The 22681-nt window shown below is 37.1% G+C and overlaps 2 protein-coding genes across 3 annotated transcripts; one reads left to right on the plus strand and one right to left on the minus strand.

Moving 5' to 3' along the window:
- Positions 1-240: 240 nt before the first annotated feature.
- parp1 (poly (ADP-ribose) polymerase 1) lies at positions 241-22534 on the minus strand. Of its 2 annotated transcripts, XM_082147042.1 has the most exons (23): positions 22218-22534; positions 21430-21592; positions 21179-21294; positions 20870-21084; positions 13747-13828; positions 12026-12142; positions 11732-11908; positions 11472-11640; positions 10182-10322; positions 9416-9658; positions 8818-8883; positions 8584-8716; positions 7974-8169; positions 7266-7394; positions 7086-7169; positions 6431-6553; positions 6215-6343; positions 6016-6114; positions 4955-5107; positions 4615-4742; positions 2062-2123; positions 1854-1968; positions 241-1096 (listed from the first exon to the last, which is right to left on the minus strand). In XM_082147042.1, the coding sequence occupies exons 1-23, from the start codon at positions 22338-22340 to the stop codon at positions 1015-1017; spliced, it is 3045 nt and encodes a 1014-aa protein (XP_082003168.1). In that variant the 5' UTR covers positions 22341-22534; the 3' UTR covers positions 241-1014. The 2 variants fall into 2 exon arrangements, with proteins under 2 accessions (XP_082003168.1, XP_082003169.1); XM_082147043.1 differs by lacking the exons at positions 20870-21084; positions 21179-21294; positions 21430-21592; positions 22218-22534 and adding an exon at positions 16471-16600.
- Positions 14985-17492, plus strand: adorb1a (adenosine receptor B1a). The gene has a single exon (XM_082147044.1). It carries the CDS (start codon positions 16228-16230, stop codon positions 17362-17364), a length of 1137 nt encoding a protein of 378 aa, XP_082003170.1. The 5' UTR covers positions 14985-16227; the 3' UTR covers positions 17365-17492.
- Positions 22535-22681: the final 147 nt, after the last annotated feature.

A 22681-nucleotide genomic window follows, 5' to 3' on the forward strand; every position in this document is an offset into this window, starting at 1 on the left:
TCCACCAAAATGCCATAGTTTTGTAGTAAACCTAAAATAACTTTTCATAAAGATTTAGTCAGAACAAATGCCGTGAATGCAAATACTGAGCAATTGTAATTATAATGTACAGAAATAGGTCATTCCAGTACATTTTAGTTAAAAATCTATTATATTAACCCCTGCAAAACATGACTTTATTTATTTATTTTCTTTGTATTATGGAAGTGTTTGACAGAAATAAATAAGCTTCAAACAAAGTAAGCCAAAACCTGTTTTATTTATGAAGCAAAGACGTTTGTCAGGATGCAAACAGGCTTCTTTTTCACAAAAATTGTCTCGTTTACCGCCAAAAAACTAAAAATATTACAGGTGTGCGAGTACAGCAGCAGCCATTGCGCTTTGCTTTACATTGCAATTTTAGTTGGCCAAAGTACATTTTCGCATGGGACAGAAAACTGAAAAGCAAAACCAGGACAGTACACATTTAACATACAAAATATTTGTCCAAACATGGCAATTCTAGTAAAAGGTTACTCACTCATGGCAGGCTATATCCTAGCTTACAACAAATTTTTTTTTCTAAAACTGTACATTTTCTTATATTGAGAAGACAACCAAAAACATGTACACTACATGTGTTACAGTTAACCTGATTCCAGGTTTAGCAAAAGTATTAAAACAAAGAAAAAGTCTATGAAAAATGGAAGACTGTCTACCTATTATTGTTGGTAGCTTACAAGAAAGATCTCCACAGATAAGTCGAATCATTTCTGTGAATATATACCAAAGCCTGCAACATTTGCAACAATTCTGTGATACAATTTGTGATTGCAAATGAAGATTTAGATATAGCCACTTAACTTACTCCAAACTAACAGACTAAAGCAACTGGGAATGTGTTGCTGAAGCGCTAGAGAACTGATTTAACCGTTTGTCAACTCGTATGCTGCTTTGTCTAGGTGCTAAAGCTGTAGCAGTGGGCTTCAGTGGAGTCCAAAAGCATGTCCACATGGGCAGATCTGACCCGCTGTCTCACCAGAGAGAGGATTGATAGTTGAAGCGAACCTTCAGCAGGTATTTCAGGTTAACCTGAGCAATATCATACACAATGTACCTGAAGGAAAGTTTGAGTCAAGGGAAACAGTGAAAGATGAATGTGTAGTTATACAAATATAGGCAGTGGCTAATAGTGATATATGCTATTTACATTAAATGAAAATATAAGTCTTTTCTTTACACTAAGTGTAAATAGTTGTTAGATGCTATTTATACTAATTGTGGCAGATACTGTTTGCACCTCATTGTTATGTAGTAGTATATTATAAAACTGTGCAATAACAACAACATATTCAGTGTACATGATTGTATTTATTACAATTATTAATGGATGCTGCTTTTTTGGGACATTACTTGTACTTGACATTACCTCCGCTACACCTAATCCTAACCCTTAAAAACTCTATTCCTGCAATTAAATAGGCCCTTTAATTTACACTTCTCATTTATTTTCTTAATTATAATTTTTTTTTTTTTTTTACTTCTCTCCGAGCTGATATGCGATGGGAAAATGGATAAGAATGAGTTTTAAAAATGGCAGATTCGAACTCGGGTCGGTCACATCAAAAGCTAGTGCCATCCGCCTTACGCTGTTATGAGCAGGATTTATTTTATAATTTTGTCTGATTCAATCAGACAATGGTGGGCGGCTGGGCGGAGTTAGTGTAAATGGTATCTGCAGACAAAAGATGGGCTATTTGCACTTGGTGTAAAATAGACACTCCGTTAAATATATATATATAAGATGCATATTTATGTAAAACAAAAGATGAAAGACAGCAAGGAGGCAAATAATGCAGAAAACTAAAGGATACTCGTTGTAGAGCAGACTTGTGTCATCAATGTTTGTGTTGACGCCTTTGCCCAGTGGAACGTCCACTCCATTCAGAGATACAGTAGCTCTTGGGTCCGGAGCAGTTCTTCCCAAACCTTCAGACAGCAAAAACATGGTTAAAACATTTGTCAGAAACATAAAACAGAACTACAAAATAAGATTTCTTTCTAAATGAAGAACCACCATACCTTTTACACTGTGTTTACCCTTTGGTAACTTTGTAACGTGCGAGGCTTTCTTCAGTTCATGCCTTTAGAGTAGAATAAAACTCAAAATCAGATCTTTATAGAGCACTCAGCAACAAATCATAAAAGGGCTTCATTTTTCAAATATCATTTGCCTTCCTAAAAGTGGTGACAAACACTACTGAAAGAAGAAAACTAATACTTTTGAGCAAGAATGCATTAAATTGACAGTAAAGACATTTATAATGTGACAAAAGAATTATATTTCAATTATACTACAGGGCCGTTGAATGCTTGAATCTGATTGGTTGACGAACGTTCTAAGGTGTGCATTATTTTCAGGGAAACGCACGGCTAAAGTAGTTCCAGGCAGGTCTTGACCGCATTACAGTTCCATATCACTTCGCGTAGTCAACTGTAATAACGGAAAATAGGATACAATTCATAACAAGAAAAAGCATTTCGCCCCATGCGCTTGATCTGCAATTTTCAATGTCTAGCTTCACAATCAATAGAAACATGCAGTTTAATCTGAATAAATAAACTATAATGTCCTATCTATAATCAATAGAAAATTAAACTGAATATAGGCTAAATAAATGGATAGTCCTGCAGCACGGATTTTTATTGCAGATAATAACAAATAAATAATTATTGATAGGCCTACTTGTTAAAAGGGCTTTGGGTTTCATTTATTTGGCTAGTCTACTGTCATCTGTCAATAATAGAAAAAAAAAAGAATTAAGGAATTAATTAAAACGATTGAATTAATTAATAAATAATAATATTGACGCACATGCTTTTCTGTCTCATTTATGCAACATCTCTCTCTAATAACTGCATTAATAACTGCATAAAGCCGGGAACACACTTTAAGGCCGGTTATGAATGTAATTTGATACTTTGACTGATCATGCCCGCGCGTGTTCAGCGCGTTCAGTCTGTGTTCAAAGTCGGTGTTTAAAATCTGCTGCAGTCGATGAAAACAGTCCGAGAATGTGTCAGCTAGTCGTGTGTCCCCAGCATTAGTCTGCTATCAGCGGCTCAAACCTCCGTTACTAACTCTGAAATGACGTTTTGGAATTAGCAACGGAGGCATGGGATTAGATGCGTAAGAAATTAGTCCTACATACAAGAGCGTTTTAATGACAAAAACTTTACAAACGTCTTGAAATACATAATCTGAACAATGTTTCGAGGTGTGGTAACTGTAGTATAAGCGGAATAATTGACTTCAGGCCGTTGAATTATTAGAAAAATAATGCACACCCGAGGTGTAACGGCCACTCCGCTTCGCGTCGTGACCGCATTACCACCTCGGGTGTGCATTATTTTTCTAATAATTCAACGGCCTGTCGTCAATTATTCCTTACATAAACACTGTTCTTTTGAACTTTCTATTCATCAATGAATCCTGAAACAAAATGTATCATGGTTCAGACAAAACATCAGCACAGCTGTTTTCAGCATGGATAATAAGAAATGTTTCTTGAGCTTCAAATTAAAATTGTAATATATTCAAATAGAAAACAGTTGTATTGTTGTAATACAATTTCACAACATCACTGTTTTTACTGTATTTTTGATCAAATAAATGCAGCATTTGTGAGCATAAGAGACATGTGTTAAAAACAATTTTAAAAAACAAAAAAACTTTTGAACAGTAGTGTATTAACTTGCTCAACTTTAGTGACTTTAGGGGCTTTCGCACCAGAGGAATCTTTTCATAGTTCCTTGCTTGAACTATTGGCGGAAGTACCCAGATTTTAGTGTGTTCGCACCGCAGGAACTAGGAACAATTTTCTAGGAACACCTTTTGGAGGAACTAATTTAGCTCCTTCTTCAGAGTAGGGTCTAAACCAGCACTATAGAAACTACCAGTCACGTTATTGTATGCTGATTGGCTGAATGCACGCGAAACACCAGCACCCGCCATTTAAAAAAAGAAAAAGAAAAAAGAGCTGTGTAAACACAGATTATAGCCTATACATTTACTCCAGGAGGAAATAACTCTACGAACATGTAAAACAGTGATAGACGGGCCTCTTAACCTTTACGCTAAGGAGAAAATCCAGCCCAACTTTGAGGGGACAAATCGAAATATGATTATGTATTTCTGCTCAGCTAGCAACACTGGACATAAACCACACGGCATACGCTAATACCTTTTCATATCATGTCTATCTTCCATGTATAACAGTTCTATCTAATATTGTATTAGACAGGACTGTTAGACAGATCGTAAACTAATGAACACGGAGAATGTAAGCACTGTGTGCTCTGGCGTTCTTAGCACCGTCAAAATAAAGGTCAGCAGCGCTGTCAAAATAAAGGTCACAACAACAAGCGCGGCTTACGTCACTTCAGAGTTCCTACTGGCGGTGCGATTGCAACCAGGAAAATGTTCCTAAGGGAACCATTAGTTCTCGGGGAACCACCCTGGTGGCTAGTTCCTAGAACTAAGTTCCTAGAACTATCCGGTGCGAAAGCCCCTCTTGATACCAGAATTACAAAAGGAGAATTAAAACAAACTAGGACAAAAAGAGCATCTCTCACATGTTTCCAAGGGCAACCTCTCCTAACAGGAGGAGGCCAACAGGATCAGCCTGGGACGTGTGGCAGTAGTTTGCACTCTTTGACACCATGTCAGCAAAGTAAACGCCTTTGCCAAACATGTAACCTGTCTGTATTAAAGATCACATAATCAGTATCGATATCATTAGAGTACAGCAATATTGCAAATGTGTGTTTTATATCAAAGCAAAACAAATATAATAAATTAAGCATAAACTAAGAAAGAAACTGCTCTAATTGAGTCATTACTCAACAAGAAGATTTTTGCGTACTCATTTTTCAGAGAGAGGCAGCTAATGGCACTAGAGGAGCAGAAACTTACCACTGGAGCCTCAGGCGGAGCGATACGTAGACCCTGAGACAGGATACCCGCGTAGTTGGTGGCGCGGGAGCCGTGCCACAACAGCTGTCGGTTGGGTAATTCTTTGAAGGGGCGGAAACGCTGGTACTCACCCTCCCTGTCGATCTTAAAGATCTAATGGTATAAAAACAAGTGTTACTATGTGTTACTTTACAGATATGGTGTACCCAGTGCATTTATGAAACAATAATTAATGCACTAGTTAAACCTGTAAAGTTTGGCATATGTAAAAAGTCATAAAAAAAAATGTAACATGTGTGTTAAATTATATTTGATACATCAGGCTTTTATGGCTCATATAGTATGATATAAGAGAATATAGAGCTCACACTCGACAAGGAAAACAAAAATATTTAGAGACCCAAAAATGTGCAATTTGGTGCAGATGCTGATATTTATATGTTAAAATAAAGATGGTGACATTCTGATAGCTCGTAATGTAAATCAGTGAGATCTTTACAACAGTATAGCAGACTACTAGCATATAATGCATATCAATATCAGAGGACACCTAATAATGTCTTAGTAAGTTAAAATTTAAATGCTTAGTTTTATGATCAAAGCTCTGTATTTTTTATTGTGGGAGGCAAAATAGCAAAAATAGCCTCATCAGGCTTTTGAAGAACTTATTTTTTGTACATCTCTCAATCAATGCATTATACAGTATGTTTTGCCATCATATTTGACACTCACATTTTAGATAGATTTTCTAAAAAAGTATGTATGGATAATCAAATAAACCTAAGATGCATCAGTCTAGTAAGTGTTCATATTGAAATATTACTAACAATATAAATATAAACAATATACGAGTACCACAACCTGAAGGGGGACTTTTTTTTTTTTTTTTACTAAAGGTGCTTTACTACACTTAAAAAGTATAAACTATTAATCAGATAACAGAAGGCATGTAGTAGATTGTGTAAAACAGGGTTTTCAGCTATTTGTTTTATCATATTGGCTTCAGAAATTTGCGCATTAAATGGTACCGTACAGTAGACTTTTTTTTGCGTTAATCTCACCTCCTCAACATCCAGTGTGTAGGTGTTGTGAGTAGCAGCGTGTGTGTTCTTCACATATTGTAGGATAAGCTCAGCCTCATTTGATGACTTGTCGACCACCTAGCAAAACACAAAATCAGTATCAAACACTACAGCATGTTTATATCAATGCTAGCCGCAAAGGGAAATTCACCGGTCTTGCAATGAAAGACATTTTTACCTCAATTTTGGTTTTGAGTTTCTCATAGTTAATGTCAATGGGATCTTTCTTATTGTCCTCCACTCCTCCCCGTAGCAGGCTGTAGGCCACCTCGATGTCCAACAGGTTGTCCAGCATCTGCACCTTTTGCTATAAAGAATATGCAACAGGTTTAAGACAGACATCACAACAAGAATGCTGCCGAGACAATATTTTTGACAGTTGCCCAAGCCATACCTGTATGTAATCCACGTTACTCAACAGCGGTGGTTTCTTCATGCCGAAGTCGTGAGGTATCAGTGTGTAGAAGCGATTGGACAGGTCTAAGATCAGTGCTTCTGAAGAGCTATCTGCCACAGCCTACAGAAATAAATGAGTTAAAATAAAAGGAGTGCATATTTGATGGACTGGTTTCACAGACAGGGCTTAAGCCCGGGACAAACCAAGCCGAAGTAAAAAAACTAGAGGCGATGAAAGCTGACTGTGTTGTCACCTCGTCAGCTGTGCTTGAACACACCAAAAGAACTAAAGGCGACTAGCACGTGCGTTCTACACCTGTGTGTAAGGAAATATCTGTCTATATCAGCAGGTATTTGAATATTTTCATCATTCAAAAAGGGAAACCGAAACTAAGACAGCAAATTAGACCACAGATCAGCAGGGGGGAAAAAAGAAAACAGCTGCTGCATCAGCATTCAAGTGCGTGCATAGAGGTTGGCGCTCTACCCTTATAAAGCGGCACAGAATGCCAATTCCACAGCTCAAACATGCATTTTAGTCTGAGACTATCTTAAGCCTTGTCTGTGAAACCAGGGGGATAACTTATTTATGAATATACTGAAGAACTGGGCTTGGACTACCAAAATATAGTTTCAGAAACACTAAGACCAACCTGTTGGACCTCGCTCAGAAGGGAATAGGCACTTTGGATCTGTCGCTTGCTTAGTTTTCCCAAAGGCATCTTCTGCAAGTCAATCTGTAGGAGAAATTTCACCCAATTACAATCACATCCATGACCACAGACATGCGTTTCTTAATTTTGCTTCAATAAAAAAAAAGGAAGTGAACACACCTCAAACTCAACCATGGCTTTCTTCATGCTCTCTACATCAAAGATCGTTCGGATGAGGTCTTGGATGGGTTTGGCCAACTGGGAGTTGGTGCCGGCGCTTGCAGTCAACAACTTTACAGCCTCCTCATCCTAGGTAAATATATGTGAAAAAAAAGGTAGATTATAATCAACTTGTTTACTCTCATAATGCATTTGGGTCGGTTTTGACCTGAAGGAAATACCTAAAAAAAAAAGCTTTCAGTATGGGAACCAAAGTTTGGAAATGTGTCAAAACTGCCAAAATACACAATAAAAAAAGTAAAATAAATGTTCTTTTAGTGAAATAATCATTAAAAAAAGTTAAAAGTTACATTTTGACCTGGGTATCAACTGATGCTTCATGATGTTATGCAGATTGTTTGGATCTCAGAGTTAGATTTGTCCCAAAAATACTTTTGTAAAATATATTTGGCCTCTTTCCCATATGTCTCACACACTTTTAGGACTGTAACACTATGTCATGATTACATTTGTAAGTTCTTCACTGAAAGCAGGGAGAAGATCTAGTTCATTCAACACAAATCTAGTTCATTCTTTCTGACCTTTAATTCATGTTGACAAACACGAAAACAATAATATTCACAAAGATGTATGCACAATTCTGGCAATGCTTTTGAAATCAAACTCATGTCCAATCGTTCTCTGGCTACATGTTGTCCCAGTTCTTACCTGTCCGTAGTCAATCTCAAGGGGGTAAAACTTATTGGGGTGTTTTGTGAAGTTGCTTGAGGCCCAGGAATTCCCTGTCTTTTCCTCATACACGTTGCAAAAATTATCCATAGCAGAGTTCTTATCGTAAAACTTCTCCAGTTTGTTTCCCCCAATGGTGGTGCCGACTCGACCCCATGACCTGAACACCCAGTATCTGAAAAAGCAACACAAGCATGCTCAAGAAAAGTGGAAATTGGTGCAGTTGCTGATATAAAATAATTAAACGGTATTTCCCTTATAACATGTGCACATTACAAAATGCTTGCATTGATGAATCTACATTTATTGAACTATAAATTCACACTTTTATAAGAGAAATGCCTTATGGGAAACATGCATAAATATACAAATATTTTAAGGTTTAGAAGCAGGTGTTAGATAAAAATGCGGCTAGCAAAGCACTTACTTTTAAGTCTAAGAAACTCATATATACAGTATGAAATTACTATAAATTACTATTTTTTTAAATTGCCTGTATATAGACGTACTAAATAGTACTACGTTAGAGATGAAATTATGTTTTTATAACAGTAATCCATAGTAAATCACAAAAATGGGTAAGGCTCACCGTTTCTGGACATCATCCTCCAGCAGCTGTACTTTGTAGTATGAATTTGTCCCTCTAACAATGTCCACGAGACCCAGTGTGGCGCTGTAAATCTTCCCATTCTGATCCAGAACGTGAGCACAGTCTTCCAGACCTGAGCAATTAAATCATGAATAAGGCATTGCACAATCAATGCATATCAAAATACAGTATATTGACTTTGAATGAATTATGGGAAAAAGGACTCGGTCTCACCTGAGGCAGGATCTACGGCTGCCCCTCCTTTCACTGTCAGTTTCATTTTCTTTGATTTGCTTTCACCTGGAGGAGTAATACAAAGTATTATTCAGCAAAAATAATTATTATAGTTAAATATCATGTAGGCGTGTTTCTGAAATCTTTCTGACAGTGCATTTATGCATGTATATAAATGGAATAAAAAAAATTAAAAAAAGCTTAACAACCCTAGAACAAAACTACAATCAATTAAAATAAAAAGAAACCCTGTTTATTTCTTAATGAACGTCCCTGGTTTTATAATAGAAAATTTATCATATTATATACATTATAAATAATAATAATAAACTTTATAATATAGAAAGATTATAATATATTAGTTAAATAATTATATAACATTTCATATATATTATTTAATATAGAGTACATTTTATTAAAATAATATTAATATCAAAGCTTAACGTGTTTTACCAAATCAAATCCCACCCAAAATAATTTCGATATTTTGTTTAAATCTCAAATATTTTATACAATTGAAGTTAAATGTTTTGCAAATATAATTAAATAAATCAATAAAAATAAATCATAAGACGATTTACAGAAAAATCTCTCTAACTTTTTTCCTCTTTGACTTTGCCGGTACTCTTTGAGGAATGAGCTCCAGTGGATTTGGAGGCCGCGCTTGCAGCCTGGGCCTCGACTTTAACTTCAGCACCCCAAGGGGAGATGCTGTGCAGGGAGATGAGCTCCTGGAGGGCCTTGCCGGACTCCTTGATGTCAGTGAGGAAGTCCTCTGCCACCACACGCACACCTGCGTCCCTCACCTCCTCCATCTTCTTACTCATTTTTTCAATCTCCTCTGAGACACAAGAAGAACAGAGCAGGTTATTAAGGAGTTTCGAAGTGACATGCCAAAAAATAAATAAGCTGGCGAAAAATCAGAAGGGACAAATGTATTAATCGGCAAGTAGAAGCAGACCGCCGATTCCTGTGAGAACATACTGGCCTATATAGGACACCTAGTTAACACGCACACCTCATTTTGTATTATAGACTCGTAAAAGTAAAGGTTCCAAAAGGGGGTTTTCTCAGCGATGCCATAGAAGAACCATTTTTGGTTCTCCAAAGAACCTTTTAGTGAACCGTTCTTAAGTGTAAAGAACATTTTAATAATATAAAGAATCCTTTGTCCAGTGCAAAGGTTCCATGGATGTTAAAACGTTCTTCATGGAACCATCAATGCCACTATTAAAGAATCTTTATTTTTATGAGTGTATTGGGCATTGCTTAATTTAGTCAGTGCAAACCAGCTAAACACAAAATCTGTGTTTTTAAAAGAAAGCTCACTAGAGTTTGTAAAAGAGCTACAGAGCATCACTCACTCTTGCTGCTGAGGCAGAGAGCAGCTTTGTTAGCGGTGCCTGTGATTTTTCCTCCGAGTTCTTCCACTGTATTTTTCAGCTCATCTTTGTTCTTGCTTAGTTTTCCCACGGCGAGCAGCTTCAGTCCTGTCAGAGGCTTGTCTAGAGAATACATTTAGACAAAAACATTCTTAGTTTATACCTAGAAACATTGAAAGAGCAGAGTAATCCTTAACAACCTGCTTGCCAAATGATCAGTTCCTGAGAGAATATTAAATACAAGTGATGGACTGAAGCAGATTGTCCAATATTTGGCCATTTTGAGATCAGCCAGGCTTCCATCCACATATTTTAAATGCATCAAGATGTGAATAAAACTTTCATTGTTGCATGAACTGTCCCTTTAAGTACACAACATAATTAATGTAGCGTTCATTTAATTTCAGCAATATTTGTCAGTATTATTGACAAATGAAAATAGTTTTCAACTTATTTTATTTCAGTTAGTTGCCGAGGCAGCCTTTCTAATTGTTGTTTAAGTTAATGTACTAAAATGTGTTATTTTTGTATCATCGATATACTAGTTAAATTAATATTGAATTTTTTTTTGAAGATTTTTGCTTTCTGAAGTTTTTTAATTTTTTTTATGTCTAAACTGTTTTTATTCATTTTTATTTTAGTTTCAGTTATTTTAGTACTTCAAGTTAAACTAAACAAAAACCAGGAATTTTGCCTTGGCAACTAGCTGAAATTAACAAAGTAACAAAGGTTCTGGTTTAGTTTTAGTTAACTATAATAACTTTGGTACTAAAATGACTAAATAATAATAAAGCCAAATTAGAATATAAACAAAACCAAAAAATTGAATAAAATATAATTTTTGTATGTATTTAAAATATAAAACACAGGTTCCTCTGTCCGGCTCCCATCATAACCTCATTACAAACAAGCTGATCTCAACATCACCACTGAGCCTACTTTCCCTCCATAATGTAATTAACGCCCATTTGGATGGTGATAATGATGACCGATAGTGGGAAAAACACAAACAGGAGCATTTTTTCCCATTAGAATGAAAGGCTTATAAAAGCCCATATATCACAGTGATGGGTGAAAGACAAAACAGCGAGAGAAAATAAATGAAAATATAAAAGTCAAAGCTAATTCAAAACTATAAAAAAAATACAAAAATAATTTTGCTTACATCTGATAAGCTATCATTATTTGTGTGGGCATCCGCTGTTGAAAGACTCATACTGATCTCCTAAATAAGCATCAGTATTTCTGAAGGTTTCTCTCAGAGTCACTGACCTGCAGGCACCTCTGAGAGGCTGTTACTGGAGGAAGCGGACATGCTCGGGACGGCTGAGGTCACAGTAGCAGACGAGGGCGTGGGAGCCGCAGGAGGAGCATCTTTGGGAAACAAACGGTCCTGCCGTTTGAACTTAAACTTCTTCAGGAATGGAATATCACTGAACTCCTGAGGAAGTATAACATTGTCAGGAGTCAGGAGGACATGTTAGGATTAGGAGAACTACGTGCTGAAATTCAAAGAGCACAGATCTACTAACCTTAGGAGTGACCCAGTCTTTGCGATCAGGTGTCTGAGTCTTGACCACACACTTGGTCCATGCAGAGATGTCTCCAGTACAGTAGTATGCATCACTCTTAAACACAAGTTGCCCTTTGCAAGTCTCACAAGGCTTCAGGGTCCCAAACGCCATGCAATCTGATAGCCGGTCCACAACCTGTCGATCAAATACCATTTTTATTAAAGAAATGATACACAAAGTCATAAAGGTATAGTGTATCTGACTTTTGATGCTGCTATTGAAATGGACAGTTTTTCTGTATTGCACACTTACATTTGACTCCCCAGAGGGAATTTCCTGTTTGTTAGCAATAAGCAGTTCCTTCATGTCATTGATGGAGCAGAACTTCTTTAGCTTGTCTTTAATTCCCCAGATCAGCTGGCTTTGCTCCTAGAATACATCAAGAACCAGACAAAAGCATTTTTAGGCTGATATATTTTTTACTATTTACAGAAAAAACAAAGAGCAATAAGTTAAATGTTGGGAGTCAACGCTCTAATAATTTCTTTTTTTACAGATGCCACAATCATGTGTCACGGCTCTGTAGTGACAGCGGGGAAAAAGAATCCTAAATGCAAATAATTAAATGCAACTAGAACAAATAGGGGTTTGAACGTTTAAATGTGCAAAATTAATTTCTACATTATATTGGTGAAAATTAATTTGTTAATGGGTAAAAATTCTCCACAATAATCCAAACCATGTTATAGATCAGTGGTTCCCAAACTTTTTGAAAGCATGGCACCCCTTTGTAGTGTTTTTTTTTCCACGGCACCCTAACCCAATTAAACTAAACGAACATATGTACATTTATACATATTTATATATACAATTATATCCAGATGAGCAAACAACCAATGAAGCATAAACAGCAGCATGAATTTATTATGAATGCATTACAACAGACATAATATGAGGCGAAACAACCCCTTCAGATGAATCATCAGTCCATTAATAACTGGACACACGTCAACAGACTGATTTTAACCAATAAGGCTACTGTATGTGAGAATCATTGGAATAAAACCGATTTAAAGATACTTAACTCTTTAAATAATAATAAACAACTCCAAATATTTTTGCATATGTTGGTGTTTTGATATGATTTTAAAATATGCTGTAAACAGGGTTAGCCTATTATAGTTTTGCATTTTTTCATTAGTTTTTATTTTTATTTCGTTTTGACTTTTTGTTTTCAAATTCAGTTTAGTTTTAATTCGTTTTTAAAGTGGGTTTGCTAGTTTAGTTTATTTTTAATTTTTTGAAAATGCTTAGTTTTCGTTTAGTTTTTATTAGTTTTAGTCTTTTTTTTTTGTTGTAATTTGGGTTATTTGTCAGGGGCAAGATTCAAAAAGACATAATGACATAACATTATTTAATATTTGAATCACAGCTTATATAGTGTTTTGACATCGACAACCACAACCAAAAAGTGAATTTTTCCTCAAACTTGCGACTAGTTAACTTTCTAAAAAAGGCGCAATCGCTTCTCGGGTCGACAATAACACACTGACAAATTTATATTCAGAATTTAAAATATTTTTATACCACTTTTTAATGTGTGATTGTGTAAAGGTGTTCACGAGATAGAGAGACCAACCTTTCGCGAACTTGCTTTCAACGTCGAACGAACACTCGTTCTCACGGAGACGCGGTGTGCACGGAGGGGAGGAGCTGTGTGTGTGTGTGTGTGTGTGTGTGCGCGTGCGCATGTGAGAGACGCATGAGTGACAGAGCGAGCAGGGAAAGGAAATGCAGCTGAACATACGCTGCGTGTTTTAAATAGCGTTTTTTCCCTCCTAGTTTTCGTTTTTTCGTTCGTTTTCGTTAACGATTATAACCTTGGCTGTAAAAGGTTATTATATGGTACGATAGTTATTTTAGGCTGTTTAAATTGGAAAATAAAGCTGAGATTCTGCGGCACCCCTAGCCAGTTGTCACGGCACCCACTTTGGGAACCACTGTTATAGATGATCTCAGAGCACATCTCATACCTTCAGTTTCAACTCCAGTTTTTCATCTTCTTTCTTCTGTTTCTTAGAAACTCCTCCATCAACATCATCGGCCTTTCTCTTCCTGAGAAAAAAAAAAAGACATTTGTAAAAACAAACAAAGATGACAAGATGCACGAGCCTAAAACACTTCATGAAAACACATTGTATATTCTATTGGTCATTTTGAAATAAGGACATTACTTAAGTATGCTGCAAACAACCAACTTACTTCAATTCAAAACTTTGAGTTTCTTGATTCTCAATGATCAACTGAGGTATTCACCAGTTAAATAATTCTGCATAATGATGCTATTCTTAATTATGAAAACTATTACAAAATGCATGTGTTATTTTAAAGCTGAAATAAAATAAAATATAAATAAGATGAAAACTTAAACCTAAAAAAATGTAAATAAATAAAGCTAAATAGAAATATTAAGAAAAAGTAAAAAATGTCAAAATGAATAAAATACTATAACAATATGTAAATAACTTAAATAACACTGCTACATTGCTCCTTCATAAGGATGTAAATAGGATATTCTCAATGTAAACTTGAAAAAACAAACCCTGATGCATGATCTGATCACCTGATCTGAATGGTGAACTTTTCCACCTTGTGGATTTGAGTTAATCCTACAGAGAGATTTGGACTCCTCTGAGCTCGTGTAGCGGCTCATCTATCAGTGGACCTCATTAGAAGATTATCAGTCCTCTGAGTCACAGTCATGTCTGGACAGGTTCCTCTGTCCGGCACCCATCATAATGCCGATCATTAATAATTCACCTCATGACAAACAAGCTGATCTCAACATCACCACTGAGCCTACTTTCCCTCCATAAAGTAATTAATGCCCATTTGGGTGGCGATAATGATGACCGATAGTGGGAAAAACACAAACAGGAGCATTTTTCCCATTAGAATGAAAGGCTTATAAAAGCCCATATATCACAGTGCTAGGTGAAAGACAACACAGCGAGAGAAAATAAATGAATATAGATGTGGCATCTTTTGCTAATGGATAGAACATTTCTAAGCAGATCCAAAGAAGTCAAATGCATTTGCAGAACATAGGCAAACAACAAACAACGAGTGACATCTCAAAGCAATAATACGAAGCATACACGACAGAGACTTGGTATGTACATCAAGTATTTTTGTTTTGTTTTACTTTAACATTTAATGTTTATATAATAATAAACAATAATATATTGTTTATTTGAAATGTATACTTTGATTAAGCAAGTGTGACAGTTAAGACATTTATAATGTTACAAAAGATTGCGGTTTCAAATCAATTGTTCTTTTAAACTTTCTATTCAAATAATCCTGTAAAAATGTAACAGTTTTCATAAGAATAATAAGCAGCACAACTTTTTTCAACATTGATAACAATAAGAAATATTTCTTAAGCATCAAATCAGACTGGAGTAATGATGCTGAAAATTCAGCTTTGTATCACAGGAATAAATTACATTTTAACATATATTTGTTATTATATTAATACAAGTAGGGCTTGACATTAACTTTTTTGCTCACCAGCCAATGTGGCTAGTGGTTTTCAAAGTTACTATCCACTTAGCATTTTCACCGGCCACAACTTTGACATCGATACCATAGGGAAAAACTGCTATATAAATATTTTTTATATTATCTCATAATTTGGCAGCCGGTATATTAAACTTCTGTCACTTTAAGACCTGACCCATTATACTGTTTAATATAGCCAATATACTCGTCTTTATGTGCACACACTGTAGGAGTGAGCACAAAATCTGCAGGAATGAGTAAAATTATGCTGAATACTCACAATCCCACGCTGAAATTCAAGCCCTGTAACAGTAACAATATTCATCCAGCACAAATGAAACGAGTGAGTGAAGGGTTTGTGTGTCAACTCCCTGTCAGAGAGATTAGAGAGCGAGAACGCGCAGCTGCTATTGTGTATCCTGCGGAAGAGTGTCAGATATTTCAGTATTGATATGTATCGAAAAATCTACATTTTCGACATTGCATTTAGTTTATTATTTCAGATGCCTTTTTAAAAGACTACAATTAAAAATGTATATAATATAAAATTCTACCCAGTAAATTGGCTAGTAGGAGTGACTGCGTTACACGCCACTGCTGAAATCACCCGCATTTGGTGGGTTGGCGAGTGTTAATGTCAAGCCCTGAATACAAGCATTGCACATAACTAAGAAAATCATCTACACTTCACTGACTCGTTGCTTTACTTTGACTTGATTAAAAACTTTCAGACATAACATTTCAGAAAGTGAAAATTGTTACTCTCTCCTCCACTAACATATGAGAAGGAGTTCTTGATTTCTTTACCGACTGATGGTTTATTCAGAAGGTCAATTCCTCATTCAAAGGCAATCAGACTGACCCTTTTATATCATTTTAATACAAAGCTTAATAACTGATTTTCAATCATCGTTTTTCTTCCTGGCTTGGTTTTATGTCTACAGGTCAAAATGAATGAGTCTATCGCCAACTTCACTTTCTCGCCGACTCTGCTCTACCTCAACAAGACTTTTATGAATGTCACCTCTTATGAAAATAACACATTTGTGCAGTTCGCCTACGGCCTGTCCACCATGTCCACACTTACGCAAGGTAAACTTACCCAAACTACCTCTACTACTACTACTACTACTACTACTTCTACAACTACAACAGCTGCACCCAACATCCTAGCATCAATAAACCTGCCTTACATGATAGCCGAGCTCATCATAGCCCTCCTCTCCACCGTGGGCAACCTGCTGGTTTGTGTTGCAGTGGGACTGAACCGAAACCTCCAAACGGTTACGAATTACTTCCTGGTGTCGCTAGCAGTGGCGGATATATGCGTGGGTGCCCTGGCGATCCCTTGCGCCATTATGACGGACCTGGGAATCCCACGGCACAATCTGTATCTGTGTTTGCTAATGTTATCTGTGCTCATCATGTTAACCCAGAGTTCCATCTTCAGCTTGCTGGCGGTCGCTGTGGAGCGTTACGTGGCCATCTTCATGCCCTTCCAGTACCACCGGCTCATGACACCTCGCAACGCAGTGCTGGTCTTGTGTGTGACTTGGGCGCTGGCCTTCCTGATCGGTCTGGTGCCATTGATGGGCTGGCACAAGCCTCCGCCTGATTCGGGCTACTGTTTCTTCGTGTTTGTGGTGGATATGACCTACATGGTCTACTTCAACTTCTTCGCCTGTGTTCTGTCCCCACTGGTGGTGATGTTCCTCATCTACGCGCAGATCTTTGTCACGGTCAAACGTCAAATGAGGAGGATTGCAGCAGAGCGGGGCGGCGCGACCAACACAGAGGGAACGGCGAAGATGAAGAAAGAGATGAAAATGGCCACTTCGCTCTTTCTGGTCCTCTTCCTTTTCACGGTCTGCTGGATTCCGCTACATATCATTAACTGCTTCCTGCTGCTGTGCCCTTCATGTCCCGTTCCCTTACCGCTGCTACTATCGGCCATTATTCTCTCTCACGCAAACTCGGCTGTTAACCCTTTCCTCTATGCCTACAAGATGAAAACCTTCAGAAAAGCCTTCAAGGCTATCTTTCTATGTGGCAAGGGCATCAGTGATGGTGATGAGCATCAGGCATGATGATGGGGGACGCAACAACACCCAAAGAACTTGAACGCTAACACTTAATCTAGTCCTAAAGTAAAGACTGAAAAGAATCAAAACAATGGGAGTAAAAACTAAATTCTAAGGTGATTTGATGTGTAAATCCAGACTAGGGATGGGCATTCGATAAAATTTTCTTAGTCGATCGTCGGGAGAATTAACGATCGACTATCGATTAATCATTAATATTTTTTAGAATAAAATTAATTATTTAACTTCTATAATTCCAAAATGCAATGAATACAAAAATACAGCGTGTTTTTCCTCAATGAGACCTTTATTACAAGATTAACTTGCGGCAGACAGTTAAACTACGTTCAGTTAGGCAAACCGAACATATATGCGGTGCTCTAAAGCAGCGGAACCTGCAGCAGCGAGCCGGTGTTCTTAAACAGAGACCTAATTTGTCCCAAAATAATAATAATAAAAAAGAATCATGTTAAACAATAACTTAAACAAAAAAACATAATACTTGACAGATTTAGTCAAAATGTAACTCAAAACTATCCACGCCAGAAGAAAGAGGGTGAGAGAACAATTAGGCTAACTTAACAAATGAACGTTAGGCTAGTGAAAAATAACTAACTTTAGTAACTCGCAATCGCATACAACTTCTGCACCAGTCTACTGATTTTTGTTGAGAAACAAGAGCACGTTGACATGATCTGGGGTCAGACGCGATCGCAACCTGGTGACCGTCAGTCCAGCCGCCGAAAACACCCGCTCTGAGGGGACTGACGTTGCCGGGATGCACAGGTACCTCCGCGCTAACTCGGCCAGCGCGGGGAACCTTATTCCGTTCACTTTCCACCAGTCTGTATGTGTGCAATTCAGGGGTGGGGGAGTCTCCCTCAGAAAGTTCTGAAGTTCTGCTTCAATACCAGCCTCACATTGAGTGGTATAGTGATCCCCAAGGAGTTGTGCCATAGCAGATGACTGGGAAGTCGCGACTTCAGCATCGCAATGTTTGCCGTGAACTATTTCATGATTATTTTGAAATCAAAACGGAAGATCACAGATAACCGAGTATGGTGTCAAATATTGCCCCCGGGTGGTAAAATGTTTAATTGCTGCCACACAGTGAAATTCATTTAATTGCTTCAAGACTCACACTACGCAACGCAACCTGCATTAGATAAAAAAAAATGCATTAGATTAATCGATAACAAATTAACGTGATCGACGAAATTCTTAAAGATCAATTATCGATTAATCATGCCCATCCCTAATCCAGACCTATATTTTCTACGAGTCACTCTAAGAAACAATCTTTGATTTGAGAGAGAAAATACTATTTTTTACTCACGACTTCAGTCTAGGGCTGGACGATTTGGGTGTTGGGGGGAGTGGAGGAAATTAGGGATGTGACGGTGATGAAATTTTCCCACCGATTAATCGACAAGTGACAACTCCAGGAATACTGGTATCACCGGGTTGCCGTTGGAGTTTTCCCCTCATTTCCACCTCGCTTTTAATTTGATTATGAATGACGGCATTCGAATTAGCGTCAATTCGGGGACGGAAATTGCTTGAATGGTGGGTTTATTCTTCTTCTTAATGAAAAACACAACAAAAATTGCAAAATGACAAACTTAACACATAGATTTGTATTAATAAAACGAACAAGATGGCTTTATTAACAAAACAAATAAGCACAGCATCCTCATTCTTGTGGTGTACTTGAAGGTGTGTGTAATTTAGAAGTGTTACCTCAGGCAAAGTTTACAGATTGCCTCATTCAGGGTTCCCACACTTTGGTTAACTTCAAATTTGAACCTTTCAAGGACTTTCCAGGTCCAATACCCTCAAATACAAGGAATTAATGTGGGGACACATTTCAAGTGAGAGCAAGGTTACATCGTGTTACCTTGTAAGATACATTGTTACAGTTTTGCGCACATGAACGTCATGGCAACGTACAACACAAAGTACCTCACGCGGGAAACACTTAACATAACGCGTAAATGCACGTAACTAAGGTAAATCAAGCAAGCTAGTATGCATAGGCCACGCAAGTGTTGGCGAAATAACACATTAGTGGACCGGAGGGAATAATATGGATTTCTTTCCAGAAAACTTCTTGCATGAAATAAATTCAAGCACTTTGAAGGACCTGTACCTATGTATGTTTATTTTCAAAAACTTTCTGAGTTTTTGATTTTTTTTTTCAGATTCACAAACTTTTAAGGATTTCAAAGACCCGTGGCATTACGGGTTCATTAACGTCAGTTTGTAGTGTCCTCTAACTGAACTAAATTATTTTTATTACTATAAAAATTAAAACGACAGTGGGGGTCAGTGCCACGGTAGGCAAGAGATGTTATTGGTGTGCGACTGAACACCTGTAACACAAACTATCACAGCAGACAAATTTATTTCTAATAAAAATTGTGATTGTGATTTAAAATTCAATTTAAAAAGCTCCTGGTTTGTTGTGCTTGTCTGTATGGCTGTACAATTTGGACAAACATTTTGTGATTTTATATTAGTATAACTATAAAATAATAGTTATTATTTTAATATATTGTAAATATTTACCAAATAAAAATATTAAAACAAGAAATACAACTATTGTAATATTTCACTGTAAAATAAAGTGTCAATTTTATTTTACAGTACAACTTTACAAATACAATACTAACATTTATTCCTGCATTAATTTTTTTTTTCATTTTTAAATATTAAAAGATCAAACTTTTATATTGGCGGGAAGAAAAACATCCCACCAAAATAAAAGTTTCCCGCCAAAAAATTGGACGCTCAGCGCTTGTCATATATCACAACTATTTTGTGTTTTCAACCACATAGCCTAATGTTTATTTTAGGTTTCAGACATTTAAATACACATGTAAGTACTAGCAAAACAATACATTTATAGTTTGTAAAATACACACTCGTGTCTATGGAAGTGGCAATAAAAATCCATTCAAATACAATTTGCCAACGTGTTGTAGTCATATCAGATACACATAGTGTAAGTAATTATAACGTTTACTCTATTCTTCTCCCAGTTCACTGGCCACTTACTTTCATGTATTTCGGGAGAAACTGATGAATTAACGTGCTGTAAATCCGACTGACGGGACTCTCTGGACTGCGGCATAGACAGACACGATTCCAGCTCAACATCGTGATGTCTGTCAGGCATCTATTGGCCCAACCCTAATATATGCATTTAATTAAATCGCAGAAATTGTGATTTGATAATATCACTAATCCACATTGTGATTTGGGTTTTAATTCCGATTAATCGTGCAGCCCTACTAAAGACCACAGACAACGATACTTTGCTCCTGTTATGAAAAGTATGACGGATCCACACAAAATCTATCAAGCTGAAATTGCTACACAAACCTGTCCAGTTTACATGAACAGGTATGCTGCATTTCTTGTAAAACTAAAACCTTTAGAAAAAAGCATCCTAAAACTGTGCTTATACAGTTTGAGGCAACATGACGGCAAAAAGAAATTGAACGCTCACCCTTCATTCTTCACTGCGGGAAGTCTTTTCTTCAGCTCCTCCTTGTCTTCATCTCGTAGAGCTCCGAAACCTTTGAGCTGGGCGGCGCTGTACTCAGGTTTAAACAATAGTTCCTCACGCCGGCTCACAAAGCAGCTAGTGTGGTACCAGCGATCTATCAGACCAAGCTGAGGTTTCTCTGGGTCCACTGACTTCTTTGACACACGGATGTGATCCTGAACATCAGTAGGGAAGAACAGATTAACTTATAACTAATGTCTCGAGTTCAAAAAGCATCATTTGTTAAACAAAAGATAATGCATTTTGTACCTTTTCAATCTTTTGATCACATCCCTTGCAGGTGCTTCTGTTGGATTTGGCGTACTCCACTGCAAAGTCATTCAGTATCTTTTCCCCTTTAGCTGCTCCCTTCTGCCCTCCTTTCCCTGCAAAGCAATGAGGATTAATGAATTAATTTAAGACTTAGTGACTTAAGCCTAACTGCTTTGCAGCCCATATGGCAAATCAAACCAAACAAAATCAGTGCTTGGGTCAAAAGGACTAATATTTGAACAAATCACCTCCAGTAGCACCTCCGCTCTCAATGGCTTTCTTCACTTTCTCCTGGTCATCCCAGCGCAGGTCAGTAAATCCAGATATGTCAGATGGTGACTGTACTGCAGCCCGGAGCCAAAAGCAGGAAAAATGGTGCCAGTGAGGCACTTTGCCATCAAACATGGGAGACTGTGAGAGAGACAGGTGCGGAATGATTAAGAAACATCCACTAAAACATTAGTTCCTTGCAAAATGAAACTGAAAGTACATACAAACATAACATTACAGCAGTCAGCAGCTTGGCCATTTTTGGTTGAGGATTTGCAGTAAAACAGATCATGTCTAAACATATATTGTGTATTGTACAGCTCTATTGCTTGTCAATTGTTACAGAAGTCTATTTACAGAAACATTGTGTTTATTAAGCCATGAATCCAACTATAAGAGATGTGCAATTCAGTCATTGCAAACACATGGTTTCATTTGGGATTCATTGTATTATCATCAATTCATTAAGAACACAGCTTTGTTTTTATTGTTTCCACATTTCCATTTGTTTCTTGTTAATGTTGTCCAATGCACCACTAAAAGCAATTTTAAACTGATGTCTATATGAAATAACTGTTGATATATATTATTTAATAACCATTTAAACTCCTCTTCGGCCTGCGAAACTTACATAAATGTATTAATGCAATTGCATTGACTACTACAATATGCGTTCAAAAGCATACCTGCAAAATACAAATGCATTTACACCAAAATACTGATGTTTAATAGCAGCATTGGGTCAAAGTAGCACATAATTCATTACCTGCACCATAATGGCCATTCTCAGCGAGTCCTTAGCAATGTTTTCTTTGCATTTCTTGCAAGAGGCGCGTCCACTTTTCGCATATTCGGCTTTGTAGAGCTTGTCGTCCTGTGAATCAGCCATTTCTGCAGATATAACTGTGAAAAGTGGACGTTTGCGGTTGAATTCTGGTTAGAGAGGGCAACAACTAACGTTACAATGCAATAAGAAATAGCACTCAGTCCGCGTGCAGAAGCACCCGCGCAGAATACCAGTCCAAACTAATCGATTCTACATTCCTCTAGAGTAGAGAATACGCGCAGGCAGAATTAATCGAACTCGAGCTACTTTTCCGACAATGACTGTGTATTTTTAGTGACATGTTTTAAACATTACGACACGTATACTTCCACAGTGGTTAGGATCAGTGGTGTTATCTTGTTAATGATACCTTTCATTCCTTCTAACTTGATAACCTGCTCATT

The sequence above is a fragment of the Leuciscus leuciscus genome (assembly GCF_965113295.1).
Source record: "Leuciscus leuciscus genome assembly, chromosome: 19".
Taxonomy (NCBI): domain Eukaryota; kingdom Metazoa; phylum Chordata; class Actinopteri; order Cypriniformes; family Leuciscidae; genus Leuciscus; species Leuciscus leuciscus.